We start from the raw sequence: 15,358 nt of genomic DNA on the forward strand, positions 1-15,358 counted from the left end.
CCGATTAAGTTTTAAAAATTCGTATAAAATCTATTTCTTGGAATATGAGTATGAAAACTTCCCAAAGTGTTAATAAACGTGTCCTCTTTCCAATGAACCAACCCGTTTTGAAAAATAACTTTTAGTTTTTGAGAAAACAATATTTGAAGTTTTGACACAATTTTCACTGTAAACGTTCGCTATAAAATTAATTTTTTGAAGGATCCTTGTGGAAATATCACCAATTATTAAATAAAGTATCTTCTTTTTAGAGCTGCTTCGTTAGTTAAATCAGTATCAAAAAAGTTCATTTTGTATCTTAAATCCAAATAAGTTGACATATCATATCACCTGTCTTATTAATTTCATTTATCACTTCAGAAATGTACCAGAAATTATAACCATAATGGCCGGATAAATATGCCGGATAACCGGATATCACTTGATTGATGAAGATATTGAATGTAGGAAAATTTTTGTTAATTTTTCTTGGTAATAATAAAAGATTAACTTAGGTTTATATAAATTTATTTATACTATTATACTAAAGAATTATCTACATTACTGAAAATCAACAAGGTAAAAGCAAAGAGAAAAACAAATTTCAAAAAAAAAATAATAATAATCAGAATAAAATTGGAAAGAAAAAGAAAATGAAGATGGTCTAATAATTATTAAACTAGGTCCGCTGAAGATTCGCTTACTTCTACTTGACCATAATAGTCTTGTTCCGCTAAAACAGTTATATCTCGCGATACGATACCTTGTGGTGGAGGATCCATCTCGTGAATTAGACGATAAACGGCGCTTTTTTGAAGATAATCGAGGTTTTTCGGGGGTGGTTGGTATTTCAAGAAATTTATACTGAAACAAAGATTTTGATTAATATAAGGTTAAATTATTATTATTAAATTAAATCAAATTAAAGAAATAAATATATCAAAATCAAATTAACTTACCTTATATTTATTTATTTCCAAGTAATTAGTATTAAGACTTTTTCTTTAAACTTACCCATGGTTTTATCCATATCGATTTCTATGAGGTAATTATTTTATTTTAATGAAAAACAATAAAACTACAAGATGAGGCAAAAAACTGATCGTATTTTTATTATTTATTAATTTTTTTTAATGATCTCATTTTACCTACCGATAAACTGGCTTATCTTCGTCACACCAAGGCCAGATATCATTCCAATGGTTAACCTGAAAATAGTGAAGCTTAGTGTCCAAGAAAGTTTAAATTGCCTACCCCATAGTGCGACCGGAAACCACTTCAGTGTACGAGTTGATGGTCTTTGCTATTCGTTCATCGGTAAGGGATGGTTTTCGATACTTTGGCGTCACATCATTTGGATCGGACCATTTTCTACCACCGGGTAATATTATTGGACGTTGCAACGGTGTTAAAGGATGGGAGGAAGAGCCGCGTCTTTCCTGTAACGATTTTCTTTGCTCTAATAAAAAATCTAAATCTTTTTGTTTTACTTTAAAATAATTAATTATTTCGGACCATCAACTTTTTGACTTCAATTAGATTGAATTTAAAACTTTAAAATTCCGGTTCGTTTAATTCCAAGTTAAAAAAATTAATTACACCACACAAACCTTTTCCTTTTTTTCCAGTCTTTCTTGTTCGAGCTGATGGGCCACCATCTCTTCCTCGGTCATTATCTGCGATTCCATTTCGCATTCTCTCTCGAGCGCTTCGAATAATTCCTGTTCATCATCACTTTCCGTTCGGGCTACTGCTGCTTCAAAGGTCACTTGCCCCGTTTCTTCTTCCTCGCAACTCGCTTCTTCAAGAACCGATAAAGCTTGTTCATGATACTCTTAAAATGAAAAAAGAATATTAAAAAAATTTGAGAATATTTAAGAAAAAAACTCACCAACAGATTCTGTTTGTTCCTCAATTGATTCCTCCTCTTCTATTCTTACATTTGTTTCAATTGAAATTTCCTAACAAAAAATTGTTTTAATTTACATTATTATTGTAAAATCTCGATATAACGGATTAATACTAGGAAAAGTGTCCGTTATAGCCAAAATACTGTTATATGAAAATGTAAAAATTTTCAGTAAAATTTTCACATCTTCGCATTTTTCTCGATATTGACGCATCTAAGAGTAAAGGTGCAACAGAGCAATATTATTAGGAATAAAATTTGCTACAATTTTTGATCTAAAAGTTTTTTTGTAGTATGCTCCGAATCCCAGGTATTGCCATCAACAATTTGTGAAAGCAACAAATTCATCAAATTATCATATTTTTCTAATTTTCTCGATATTGATGCATCTAAGAGCAAAAGTGCAAAAGAGCAATATTGTTAGGAATAAAATTTCCTATAATTTTTATTCTATTCGTTTTTTTGTAATATGTTCTGATTCCCGATTGTTATCATTAACAACTTGTAACGCAACGAAATTCTTAAAATTTTTACATTTTTATATTTTTCTCAATATTGACGCATCTAAGAGTAAAGGTGCAAGAGAGCAATATTGTTAGAAATAAAATTTGCTACAATTTTTGATCTAAAAGTTTTTTTGTAATATGCTCCGAATCCCAGATATTGCCATTAACAATTTGTGAAAGCAACAAATTCATCAAATTATCATATTTTTCTATTTTTCTCAATATTGACGCATCTAAGAACAAAAGTAAAAGAGAGCAATATTGTTAAGAATAATATTTCCTATAATTTTTGCTCTAAAAGTTTTTTTATATCACGCTCCAATTCCTGAGTGATACAATTAGCCGTTTGTAAATCTACAATTTCATCAAATTTTGACATTTTCATATTTTTCTCGATATTGATGCATCTTAGAGCAAAGGTGCAAGAGAGCAATATTGTTAAGAATAAAATTTCCTATAATTTTTGTTCTATAAGTTTTTTTGTAATATGTTCTGATTCCCGATTGTTATTATTAACGACTTGGAACGCAACAAATTTCTTAAAATTTTTACATTTTCATATTTTGCTCGATATTGACGCATCTAAGTGTAAAGGTGTAAGAGAGCAATATTGTTAGGAATAAAATTTGCTACAATTTTTGTTTTAAAAGTTTTTTTGTAATATGCTCCGAATCCCAGGTATTGCCATTAACAATTTGTGAAAGCAACAAATTCATCAAATTATCATATTTTTCTCAATATTGACGCATCTAAGAACAAAAGTAAAAGAGAGCAATATTGTTCAGAATAATATTTCCTATAACTTTTGCTCTAAAAGTTTTTTTATATCACGCTCCAATTCCTGAGTGATACAATTAGCCGCTTGTAAATCTACAAATTCATCAAATTTTGACATTTTCATAGTTTTCTCGATATTGATGCATCTAAGAGCAAAAGTGTAAAAGAGCAATATTGTTAAGAATAAAATTTCCTATAATTTTTGTTCTATAAGTTTTTTTGTAATGTGTTCTGATTCCCGATTGTTATCATTAACGACTTGGAACGCAACGAATTTCTTAAAATTTTCACATTTTTATATTTTTCTCAATATTGACGCATCTAAGAATAAAGGTGCAAGAGAGCAATATTGTTAGAAATAAAATTTGCTACAATTTTTGATCTAAAAGTTTTTTTGTAATATGCTCCGAATCCCAGGTATTGCCATCAACAATTTGTGGAAGCAACAAATTCATCAAATTATCATATTTTTCTATTTTTCTCAATATTGACGCATCTAAGAACAAAAGTAAAAGAGAGCAATATTGTTAAGAATAATATTTCCTATAATTTTAGCTGTAAAAGTTTTTTTATATCATGCTCCAATTTCTGAGTGATACAATTAGCCGCTTGTAAATCTACGAATTCATCAAATTTTGACATTTTCATAATTTTCTCGATATTGATGCATCTAAGAGCAAAAGTGCAAAAAAGCAATATTGTTAAGAATAAAATTTCCTATAATTTTTGTTCTGTAAGTTTTTTTGTAATATGTTCTGATTCCCGATTGTTATCATTAACGACTTGGAACGTAACAAATTTCTTAAAATTTTCACATTTTCGTATTTTGCTCGATATTGACGCATCTAAGTGTAAAGGTGCAAGAGAGCGATATTGTTATATTTTTTTGTAATATGCTCCGAATCCCAGGTATTGCCATTAACAATTTGTGAAAGCAACAAATTCATCAAATTATCATATTTTTCTCAATATTGACGCATCTAAGAACAAAAGTAAAAGAGAGCAATATTGTTCAGAATAATATTTCCTATAACTTTTGCTCTAAAAGTTTTTTTATATCACGCTCCAATTCCTGAGTGATACAATTAGCCGCTTGTAAATCTACGAATTCATCAAATTTTGACATTTTCATAGTTTTCTCGATATTGATGCATCTAAGAGCAAAAGTGTAAAAGAGCAATATTGTTAAGAATAAAATTTCCTATAATTTTTGTTCTATAAGTTTTTTTGTAATATGTTCTGATTCCCGATTGTTATCATTAACGACTTGGAACGCAACGAATTTCTTAAAATTTTCACATTTTTATATTTTTCTCAATATTGACGCATCTAAGAATAAAGGTGCAAGAGAGCAATATTGTTAGAAATAAAATTTGCTACAATTTTTGATCTAAAAGTTTTTTTGTAATATGCTCCGAATCCCAGATATTGCCATTAACAATTTGTGAAAGCAACAAATTCATCAAATTATCATATTTTTCTATTTTTCTCAATATTGACGCATCTAAGAACAAAAGTAAAAGAGAGCAATATTGTTAAGAATAATATTTCCTATAATTTTTGCTCTAAAAGTTTTTTTATATCATGCTCCAATTTCTGAGTGATACAATTAGCCGCTTGTAAATCTACGAATTCATCAAATTTTGACATTTTCATAATTTTCTCGATATTAATGCATCTAAGAGCAAAAGTGCAAAAAAGCAATATTGTTAAGAATAAAATTTCCTATAATTTTTGTTCTATAAGTTTTTTTGTAATATGTTCTGATTCCCGATTGTTATCATTAACGACTTGGAACGTAACAAATTTCTTAAAATTTTCACATTTTCGTATTTTGCTCCATATTGACGCATCTAAGTGTAAAGGTGCAACAGAGCAATATTATTAGGAATAAAATTTGTTACAATTTTTGATCTAAAATTTTTTTTGTAATATGCTCCGAATCCCAGATATTGCCATTAACAATTTGTGAAAGCAACAAATTCATCAAATTATCATATTTTTCTCAATATTGACGCATCTAAGGACAAAAGTAAAAGAGAGCAATATTGTTAAGAATAAAACTTCCTATAACTTTTGCTCTAAAAGTTTTTTTATAGCACACTCCAATTCCTGAGTGTTACCATTAGCCGCTTTTAAATCTACGAATTCATCAAATTTTGACATTTTCATATTTTTCTCGATATTGATGCATTTAAGAGCAAAGGTGTAAGAGAGCAATATTGTTAGGAATAAAATTTGCTCTAACTTTTATTTTAAAAGTTTTTTTATAACACGCTCCAATTCCTGAGTGTACCATTAACAACTTGTAAAATTACGAATTTATCAAATTTTCATATTTTCATATTTTTCTCGATATTGACGCATCTAAAGGCAAAAGTGCAAGAGAGCAATATTGTTAACAATAAAATTTGCTACAATTTTTATTCTAAAAGTGTTTTAGTAATATGCGCCGATTCCCGATTATTACAATTAACAACTTTTAACGCAACGAAATTCTTCAAATTTTCATATTTTCGTACTTTCTCGATATTTAAGCATCTGAGAGCAAAAACTGAAAGGGAGCAGTATTGTTGTCTTTGATTTATACATCATACAAGTCGAGGAATACCTACTATAGTTTATCTATGAATATCAAGATCTGTTATACCAAGATTTTACTGTATTTAGAATGATTTTAGATTATTTACTTGTGACGCAGAAACTAATTCTGATAATTGTCTGGTTACGGCGTTTAAAGTTTGTTGAATCGCAGATGGTAATTGTGATAAAGCTTGTAGTTGTTTTTGCACTTCAGCGAGTTGTTCTTCAAGATTAACCGAAAGTTCTGAAATTAAATTTTAATAAAACTTAAAAAAATAAATTAAAAAAAAATAATTTACTTTTTTGTGATTGTTCTTGCAACATTCGCTCATTTCGTTCTAAATCCTCATCATCCTCAATTTGAACTTCTTCATTATCTTCTTTTTGAATCACTTCTTCTGATTCTTCATTAATAATTTGTTCAGGTTCGTTTTCATCGATTGATTCTGCTTTAATTTCAACATCTTCTTTATTATCTTCGTCATTTTTTTCTGTGTCTTGTATTTCTTCGTTGTTATTAACATCATCGGGTTTATTATTACTTGTGCTTCCTTGTGGGGATGCTTCGCTTTTTTTAGGTTGCTTCTTTATTACAACTCTATAAGGGGCCGCCTAAAAATCTCAATTAAATATGATTTAACACATAATTTTTTTGAATTACTTTTGGTGCATCTTCTTGTTGCGGTTTCGGTTTAGGTTTAGCATTTTTTGGTTTTTGAAGAAACGTAGACCATTTCTTCTCAGCTGCTACATCGAGTTGTTGTTGAGATTGCTCTTCGATTATAACTTGTGCTACATGACTTTTTTGCACGCTAACTTCTACGGTTTCTTCGTGCACACTTTCCTCTTTTTGGTGACAAATTGAAACTTCTTGTACGTGATTTTGTGTGGATTGGACTTGAGATCCAATTATCGTTGCAATCTCTTCGTCGGTTATGTTTAAATCAGCTTCGCCTTTTGGGGTTGCTTCATTTTCGACGTCGGAATCGTACTGGAAATGAAACGATTAAAAATTGGGGATTTTTTGTTGGTTAATTAGGTTTACCAGGAGTAGTCTTGGTGGTAAATTGGAAAGATCGCCCCTGAAATTAAAAAAAAATAATTTGTTTGTGGTTGGAAATCTTTCAATTAAATTCTTCATCCATGCGCCAACAAAATCAATGAAATGTTCCTACATATTCCAATCCGAAAGGTTTTTGCCAAGTGTTTCCCAACATCTACTCGGATATTTGGCACTTAACTCTCCAGTCTTAATGTCACCCTCCGTCCACGTGATCCCCACCTTAACAATTTTATAATACTCGAAGGCAATTGACTGAAGTGCGATAATAAAATTATTAAAGATTTTTATCTATTAAATTATTTAGAAAAAATTTAATAAGGAAAACAATAAATTGGGACATAAAAATGTTTGTATACTAAATAGTTAATTTTATTTTCGCTCTGTTTTTGTTCGTCGAGTACCTTAATAACGTCATTTATGGATAAAATCTTTGCTCAATTAGAATACAATACAATTTTTTTTACACAACGACTACGTTTTTATTATTTATCTTGTGTATTTACGATTTTTATTATAACAATAATTCATTAAGACTTTGATTAAGACCTAAATCATTCATAGATTTAAAAATTTATTAATGAAAAATTTAAATTTATATTGAGAAGAAATTTTTTTTAAATACATCAAATAATATGCAATATATAGAAGGGAATTTTTGGATTAATCTGATAAAAGAATATACTAAAATAGTAATTTAATTTACAATAATTAATTGATAAGTATACAATGTGATATCAATACTTAATTTCATTTAATTAATTAAAATATTGATGTGACAACTTTTTAGAAAGTATTTCTTTGTTTACTTATCAATAAATTATTCTTTTTTATACCCACCTTCTAACAGCCATAACAAATTCATTTCCGCCACTAACGATAACGTCATGAGCTTGAACATGCGTCAATGGTGATATCGCGACATCATTAATCCTAACAACAACATCACCAATTTGCATTCCAGCATTTTCGGCAATACTTCCTGGAGCAACCTATAACATTCTGCATCAAAATCTTCATCGTTTTAATGTTTTGTATTTCTTTTTTATTCTGTACCTTGATGACGGTCAAAGGGACGTCGAAATCGGCGCCGCCGGCTAAACGGAAACCCCACGGGGATTTATCGGGTTTTTTCAGTCGTAATTCAACTGCCATTCGGTAAGAATTTTCTTAACTTGCTTGTGGCTCTGTAACTTGAAGGAGATGGACGAAGTGGATGATCTAATTTGGGACGCAACTCTCACACACTGGACACTGATCTACTGGATCACATCGCTGTTAATTTAGAACTGCATGCGGACCGAATGCCGCATTGTAGTCATTTCTGGACGGGTTGTACTCAACAGAAAATAAAAGGATGGCCGACTTTCAATATAAGTTACGAATCAAAGACAGGTTGACTTAAAGAATAAACCTCTACAAATTATTTATTGTTTTACGGACATAATTTTTATAACAAATTAAATTTTATAAAAAATAAAATAAAACAATAGATTGTATCAAAAAGCCGTTACAACTTAAACACTTAGGTTCGTCCACAAAACCTGGGTGTTTCGCAAATATGCAGTAGTTTAGAAATAAGTCACATAATGAACAACACATCCATCGAATTATGTAATGAGTTTTCATTCTCATAACAAAAGAAAACTGAGCATGGACTTACATAATAACTTATTGCAATATATAGGAAACAACAGACTCAAAATCAGAAGTTGATAAAATTGTACCTAATTCGTTTATCTGAAATGGACTTTTTCTAAAATCTTATTATCGGATAAATATCATGCGCAGTGTCTAAATACTGTGTCATTTCATTTCATTTTTAATGATTTGAAAGCCGCGTTTGACACAATGAGTAGGAAAATGTTGTAGGAAGAGATAAGAAGAAAGGAAGAAGATGAGTGATGTGTTTTGGACAACGTTTTATGTTTGTGCAGATATTGAAGACACATTGAAAAGAGTGGCCAAAAAGGTGAAGGATGTAAGGTGGAAGGTAAGATGTTTGGAGAAGTATTTCAAGGAAAAGTATTTTGAAGATAATGTAGTTAAACCTACGTAATGAAGTTTGACAAGGGAAGGAGAAGACAAAGGTAGCAATGAAAATGACCATGGAAAGAGTTTGGCAGTTGAAGGAGTATTTAGAAATAATGAGTATGAGAGAAATTTGATGAAGAGCTTGATCACGCATAAATACACATATGAGTTAGAAAGGAACAAAAGAGGCTGATAGGTTGAAAGTGGAGACAGTATGTATGAGAAGATAGATTTGGGAGAAATCTGAAAGAAATCAGGGCGGGAAAACACAGGAAGTAAACAATAAAAAGAATGAAGAGTACAGAAGTAGATAACCCAAGTATAGAGAAATTAAGTAAAGTATAGAAGAAAAGAGTTTGGTGGCGAGATCCAGATGTTATCTAATTGGAGAGAAATATTGAATGGACGACGAAATGAAAGTGTTAGTAATAAGTAGATATATGTCTCACTCTACAAAAAAGATTCCAGAGAGGTATGTGACAATTATCAAACAATCGTGCTTCAAATACATCACTACATATCGTCACCACTCGTAACCATCATCAAGAGTCTCTGCGAGAATAACACAGCATACGTATGAGTTGAGAACGAGCTGACTAAGTTATTTCAGGTAGAAAAGGGTGTCAGTGTATACTCAGTTTCCTCCTAGTCAATATCTACAGCGAGAGTGGCCCATGAGGAAAGCCTTAGAAGACTAGAATGGAGGAATAACAATGGTTTTCCTAATTGCGACATTAGAAGCGACGACCTCATCGGATGACTAAAGCAATGAAATCGGTTGATGATCTAACGAAGAAGACTTCAGCGGAGAGATTATCAGGATATGCACGCTACAGATGGAAGCCAGGACTAGACTAACAAATATATGGAGAAGTCACGTAATCTCTTTAACAACAAAAATAAAGTTGGGAAGAAGTCTGGTCTTCATTATGTTTCTTTCTGGGTCAGAATACTGGTCGTTAAAAACAACGGTCAAAAAGAAAAATCGATGCTCTGGAGATGTTTTGCTGACGCAGAATGCTAAGAATTCCGTGAATACAGAGGAAAACTTTGAAGAAACGACCTTCAAAAACTTAACTTAAAGAGAAAAAGATTGTGTAGAATTTAAGTGATGTTGAAAGATGTCAGAATGATGGGTTTAGCCAACTTCGACAAATACTACTAAACGAAGGTGACAGAATCTTCAAAGGTAAAAAATTTCCGACAGTATTAGTAAAAAAATATTAAAAAAACATACATATCATTTGGTGGTTGCAAATTTGCCGTTCGATATCATATCTAATATTTATGACTTTGTCTCTTCACCTCCTGATAAAGATATGTATAAAACAATTAAAACTGCTTTAATTTCTCGACTATCATTCAGTGAAGAAAAAAGACTTGATGAACACAGATGGTTAGTCACGATCTCCTTTTAAAATTGTGGAAGCGCAGGTTGCCACATTCCAAATCTTTTACAAATAGCAGATAAAATCTGGGATTCTTTCCATCAATTTGCTCCTTATAATAATGTTTCCAACATTCATCAAAATTCGGATGTTTCGACAGCTCAATTGAATAACAACAAAATACATCTTTGATTAAAGCAATTAGTGATCTAAACATTTCTTGTCAATCACTGATTACAAATATTTCTCAAAAACAAGCAATTATGGAAACCTAAATTACCAACCTTCAAAATCAAGTTAAAGATAGAGACCACATTTTAGTTGTCAAAATTGTCAACAAATATATAGATCACGTTCTAACTCTAGAAATCGTACAAATGAAGATCAATCTTCTTCACTTTGTTATTACCACTACAGATTATAGGTGCTGATTTTTTATTCAAATTTGGTATTCTAGTAGATATTAAAAATCATAGATTAATTGATACTACTACAAATACAACAAAGACTGAATTTGAGCATATGGTAAATTTAATGATTTGTAGACTTTTCTCATCTTCAGTCGTTTCTGCTTTACATATTGTCCCAAAAAGAGACTCAACCGATTGGCGTCCTTGCGACGATTATCGCCAACTTAACAATATGACAATTCCTGACCGTTATCCCTTGCCTCATATACAGGATTTTAATTTTCACATTTATAATTGTACATTTTTTTCCAAAATTGATCTTGTTCGTGCTTATCATCAAATACCGGTGGCAAAATAAGACATTTATAAAACTGCTATCACCACTTCTTTTGGCCTTTATGAATTTATGCGTATGCCATTCGGATTATGTAACGCCACACAAACATTTCAACGTTTTATCAATGAAGTAACTAGAGGCTTAAATTCCATTTTTGTCTACATTGATGACATTTTAATTGCAAGCAAAAATGAAGAGGAACATTTAACTCTGCAACCAATAACTTGTATACACGTTTTCCACTAATACATTGATCAAGTAGGGTTTTCCAATGAAAATGATTATTGCTAAATTAAAAAAAATGGTGATTAAATTTAGTATGTGTTGGATCTTTGCCATCAAAAATTTCTAGAACTCATCTAACGTAAGTGGCAAAATCCACTTTTTTGTTGTTGCATGTCATTGTTTGAAGATAATTTTGACTAAATATGAAGATATATAATCCTGCTCCAATGAAACAGCTTCACATATAATTTGGCAAAACACCATAAATCATTTGAATCATTCGCATGTATGTTTGTTGCATATTTTTGAAAAAAATATCATATCTGATATAGATTTGGTATATTTGATATAGATTTAAATTTAGATTAGAAATTTATAAGAATTTTATGATTCACAAAAATCTTACTACAATCATTTATAGTTGCCAGGAATTACGTTTTCTACCAAAAAAACATTAGTAACGTTCATAGAAAATGTGCTACGCGACAAATTCAGTAAAATTCATTATAATAAATCTGTTGCCGTAATCGACTTATCTTTAAAAACCACTTTAAACGTTTCGTTTTTGATCAATAGAAACTTAACAATTTTAAAAAGTGATTTTATCAAATCAGTATAAGCGAAACAATCTGATTAGCTGGCAACCAGTTTTAGGGGAGGTATAAAATAAGTTTTGCATCCACCAAAAATTTAATATTGTGTGTGAAATCGACACGTGCAATACCACAAAAAGAAAATGTCGACCGTTTTGGTTTTATTGGTTACCACGATTGTGGCGTACTTAGTGCATAGATACTTCAAAAATAAGCGGTTCAATGATATGTTAAAGAAATTGCCTTCACCACCAGCAGCTCCCATCGTAAAACATGTTAAACATTTTCGAAAATTAGAAGGTAACAAAAAACTTTTCACAAATTTTATTTTTCTCACAAATAATTTTTTTCCTTTATTAGGTATGATGGAAATGATTGGTGGATTTTTGGATGAATACGATGGAATGGTTCTTCTCCATCCCGGGCCAAATATTAATTATTTCGCCGTTGCTGATCACAAACTCCTTGAATATTTATGTACCAACACCAAAAACGTTATTAAATCACCCAGATACAAACTTTTTGAAAGATGGTTAGGCGAAAATGGATTATTCACAGCTGAAGGTGAATTATGGAAAAAACACAGATCGTTGGTCACCCCAGCTTTTCATTTCCAAATTTTGGAACAATTCGTTGACACTTTTAACGCTGTTAGTGCTGAATTTATTGATATTTTACAAACACAAGTTAATAAAGAAATCGATATTTATCATTACGTGAATCTCTGCGCTTTGGATATCATTTCTGGTAAGTTAGAATAAAAATGAAAAGAAAAAAATATTATTTTGTATATTTAGAAACTGCAATGGGCGTCTCTGTAAATGCACAACGCGATTCCGTTTCAAAATACGTCCACTGCGTCCAAGAAATGTTAAGAATCATCGCTGTGAGATCTTTTTCGCCATTAAAAGTCCACGATTGGATCTTCAGACTTACCAGTGATTACCAAAAAGAAGAGGAAGCGATGAGAGTTTTAAAAGGATACACCAACTCAGTTATTGAAAGGAAACAAAAAGCTTTAGATAATGGGGAGAGTCGCATTGTTAATCAAGAGAAACGTAGAAGATTGGCTTATTTAGATTTGTTATTAGAAAATCGTGGCGTTAGCATTACCGATGAAGATATCTCAAATTCTGTTGAAGGATTTATGTTCGCTGTAAGTTTTAATTTCCATCCTTTAAAATTATGTATTAATTTTCTTTTTGGTATTAATAGGGTCACGATACAACCGCAATTGCAATGGGTTGCACTTTATATTTGTTGGCAACACATCCTGACGTGCAACAAAGAGCTTTTGAAGAATTAAGAGATATATTGGGTGATGACAAAAATAAAGTCGCGACCTATAAAGATTTACAAGAAATGAAATATTTAGAAATGGTTATCAAAGAAGCCTTGAGATTGTTCCCGCCTGCTCCAATTATCAGCAAACAAATATTGGAAGATTACGAGTTCAGTAAGTATATTATAAAGATAGAGTGTCCAATAAAAACCTTGAAATTTTGGACACGGGATTCCAATCTCGATCAATAACACATAATTGCCGATTACGCGATAACAATCTATTTATAATTGACTTGTATTTTTAGATGGTTACGTGCTCCCTAAAGGATTGAGCATTCTCGGTATGGTTCATTGTATCCATAGGAGAGAAAAGTATTTCCCAAATCCCAATACATTTGATCCTGAAAGATTCAGCCCGGAAAATCAATCGAAAATTTTACCCTTCAGTTATCTACCTTTTGGTGCCGGACATAGAAATTGTGTCGGACAGAAATTTGCTATGCACGAAATGAAAATTGTCGTCTCAAGCGTTCTTAGGAATTTCGAACTTCTCCCGATTGATGGTTTCAAGATGGTTTTAGTACCTCAAATAGTGCACAAACCCAAAAATGGTATTAAAGTGAAATTGGTTGAAAGAAAATATTAATCAATTTTTTGATTTATTTATTGTTCTCAATTATTAAAGAGATATGATATGATTGTATGTCCACATAGATGTAATTATGTTAAATTAATTGCACTATTGTTTGTAGATTTTTTTGTTATAGATTTGTGTTAAGTGTTCTTTTGTAATAAAGCGAAATTTAATGTATATTGAATTATCAATTATTTAGAAATAATGTGTGTACTTGATTGATTAGTAGAGTGGATAGATTATTTCGATTTAAAAATAGACACTGAGTACAACGATTCAATATTAATAAAGGTGAGAATTATTTTTGAACTTATCATACTCTCAATAGGCAATTCTTGAAATCAATGCAACCACAAGTATTAAGTGATAAGAAGAGGTTTTGTGTGATTGTAAAACAAAATAATTTCTGCTTCTATATCGCTGCCCTTATGAGGATGCAGAATGAAGTAATACTATAGTACAAAGAAAAGTTCTGAAAAGTCGGTTCACCTCTATAATGCCTGGTAGTTGATGACTTGATTAAAACATTCAACACTTTAACAATCCATTATGGCTAACCAGATATGCCGCAGGCTCGTTGGAAGGAAATGGGGTCTTAAAGCACAAATGGTTCACTGGGCCTACGTAGCAATAATCAGATCCATGCCCATGGCCGCCTATGCCTCATTAGTTTGGTGGCCAAAAAGAAAACACAAGACAGCACAACAACAGCTAGCACAAATCCTGCGGTTAGCATGTCTTAACTCTCAAGAGCTGCTCTTGAAGGCTCTTGAGACCCTACTTGGTCTCACACCACCTCATTTATACATACAAAAGGAGGCAGCTTTAAGTGCTTTATTACTGAAAACATGCTCTTCACTCAAGTTGATGCAGGGATGATTGGACAAATGGTGAGCCTCAACTTAAAAGAGGAGCCACTGATGCTTCAAAGACAGTTGGATCCGAAGGGTATGGGTATTAGTGCTATTAGTGGTATTAGTCCAATGAACATTTTGAGGATGAAAAAGTCACTGACGTGCGCCTCAAAAAAAATACTATAACAGGGTTGCACACTAAATTTAATGTTTTAGTGTGGCTAATAATTCTTCATGGTTAAAATGTGTAATAAGCTACTATGAGTTTATATACCTACTATGGAGTCCAATTATTGAGAGTCAGTGTCTATGAATTTCTGTTGTATTTGCACACTTCTCTCCAATGTAAATAACCTGAATCTTCAATGCAAACTGACTCTCCTCTTGATCTCTTTCCAGGGTTCTTGCGAATTTTCTAGATATCTAATGCATATGTTAATTATGGCATTTTTATGGATTCTATTATCCTTATTTTTGTTGTTGCTGACAGCGGCGACTGTCCTCTTTTGACGAAATACAGCTTATTTGCTACTTTTTTCTTGGTAGCTTGGTTTTCTCTCTTCATCTCTATCCCCCTCAGGATATTCAAGAAGCTGCTCTTCGTGCTTTTGCTGATGAAGTTTACCACTTCAGCTTTCTATGCATTCAATCCACCAGTTAAGCATTCAAAGCGACATTTGAAAGATTTGAAAAAATTTCGCCTTGGTTTTTACACCATAGCCGGGATATGGTATACAAATATATTGTATGTATGTAGTTTCAGGTGAGGTTGGTTAAACCACAGG

At 31.4% G+C, this 15,358-nt stretch overlaps 2 protein-coding genes across 4 annotated transcripts; one reads left to right on the top strand and one right to left on the bottom strand.

Moving 5' to 3' along the window:
• Positions 1–490: 490 nt before the first annotated feature.
• LOC111424409 (golgin subfamily A member 6-like protein 26) lies at positions 491–8,134 on the bottom strand. 3 transcript variants are annotated; one of them, XM_071196596.1, is made up of 10 exons: positions 7,871–8,134; positions 7,655–7,806; positions 6,800–6,836; positions 6,416–6,745; positions 6,054–6,366; positions 5,862–5,998; positions 1,871–1,940; positions 1,590–1,813; positions 1,132–1,187; positions 491–843 (listed from the first exon to the last, which is right to left on the bottom strand). In XM_071196596.1, exons 1-10 carry the CDS (start codon positions 7,967–7,969, stop codon positions 654–656), a joined length of 1,608 nt encoding a protein of 535 aa, XP_071052697.1. In that variant the 5' UTR covers positions 7,970–8,134; the 3' UTR covers positions 491–653. The 3 variants fall into 3 exon arrangements, with proteins under 3 accessions (XP_071052697.1, XP_071052696.1, XP_071052698.1); XM_071196595.1 differs by lacking the exon at positions 1,132–1,187 and adding an exon at positions 1,234–1,418; XM_071196597.1 differs by lacking the exon at positions 1,132–1,187 and adding an exon at positions 1,234–1,418 and having other exon boundaries at positions 7,655–7,816; positions 7,871–7,951.
• A 3,686-nt stretch (positions 8,135–11,820) lies between these two features.
• LOC111424361 (cytochrome P450 4C1-like) lies at positions 11,821–13,896 on the top strand. Its single transcript, XM_023057868.2, has 5 exons — positions 11,821–12,101; positions 12,162–12,548; positions 12,599–12,957; positions 13,017–13,257; positions 13,391–13,896. Exons 1-5 carry the CDS (start codon positions 11,945–11,947, stop codon positions 13,729–13,731), a joined length of 1,485 nt encoding a protein of 494 aa, XP_022913636.1. The 5' UTR covers positions 11,821–11,944; the 3' UTR covers positions 13,732–13,896.
• The last annotated feature ends 1,462 nt before the right edge of the window (positions 13,897–15,358 follow it).

This window comes from Onthophagus taurus, chromosome 6 (genome assembly GCF_036711975.1).
Source record: "Onthophagus taurus isolate NC chromosome 6, IU_Otau_3.0, whole genome shotgun sequence".
Lineage (NCBI taxonomy): Eukaryota > Metazoa > Arthropoda > Insecta > Coleoptera > Scarabaeidae > Onthophagus > Onthophagus taurus.

Excerpts from the sequence above, each read along its gene's own strand:
- LOC111424409 (XM_071196595.1), bottom strand. The coding sequence starts at position 7,969 with ATGGCAGTTGAATTACGACTGAAAAAACCCGATAAATCCCCGTGGGGT. Across the intron at positions 7,807-7,870 it reads TCCCTTTGACCGTCATCAAG|GTTGCTCCAGGAAGTATTGC; the intron begins GTACAGAATAAA and ends AGAATGTTATAG. Across the intron at positions 6,746-6,799 it reads TACCACCAAGACTACTCCTG|TACGATTCCGACGTCGAAAA; the intron begins GTAAACCTAATT and ends TTTCATTTCCAG.
- LOC111424361 (XM_023057868.2), top strand. The coding sequence starts at position 11,945 with ATGTCGACCGTTTTGGTTTTATTGGTTACCACGATTGTGGCGTACTTA. Across the intron at positions 12,102-12,161 it reads ACATTTTCGAAAATTAGAAG|GTATGATGGAAATGATTGGT; the intron begins GTAACAAAAAAC and ends TTCCTTTATTAG. Across the intron at positions 12,549-12,598 it reads CGCTTTGGATATCATTTCTG|AAACTGCAATGGGCGTCTCT; the intron begins GTAAGTTAGAAT and ends TTGTATATTTAG.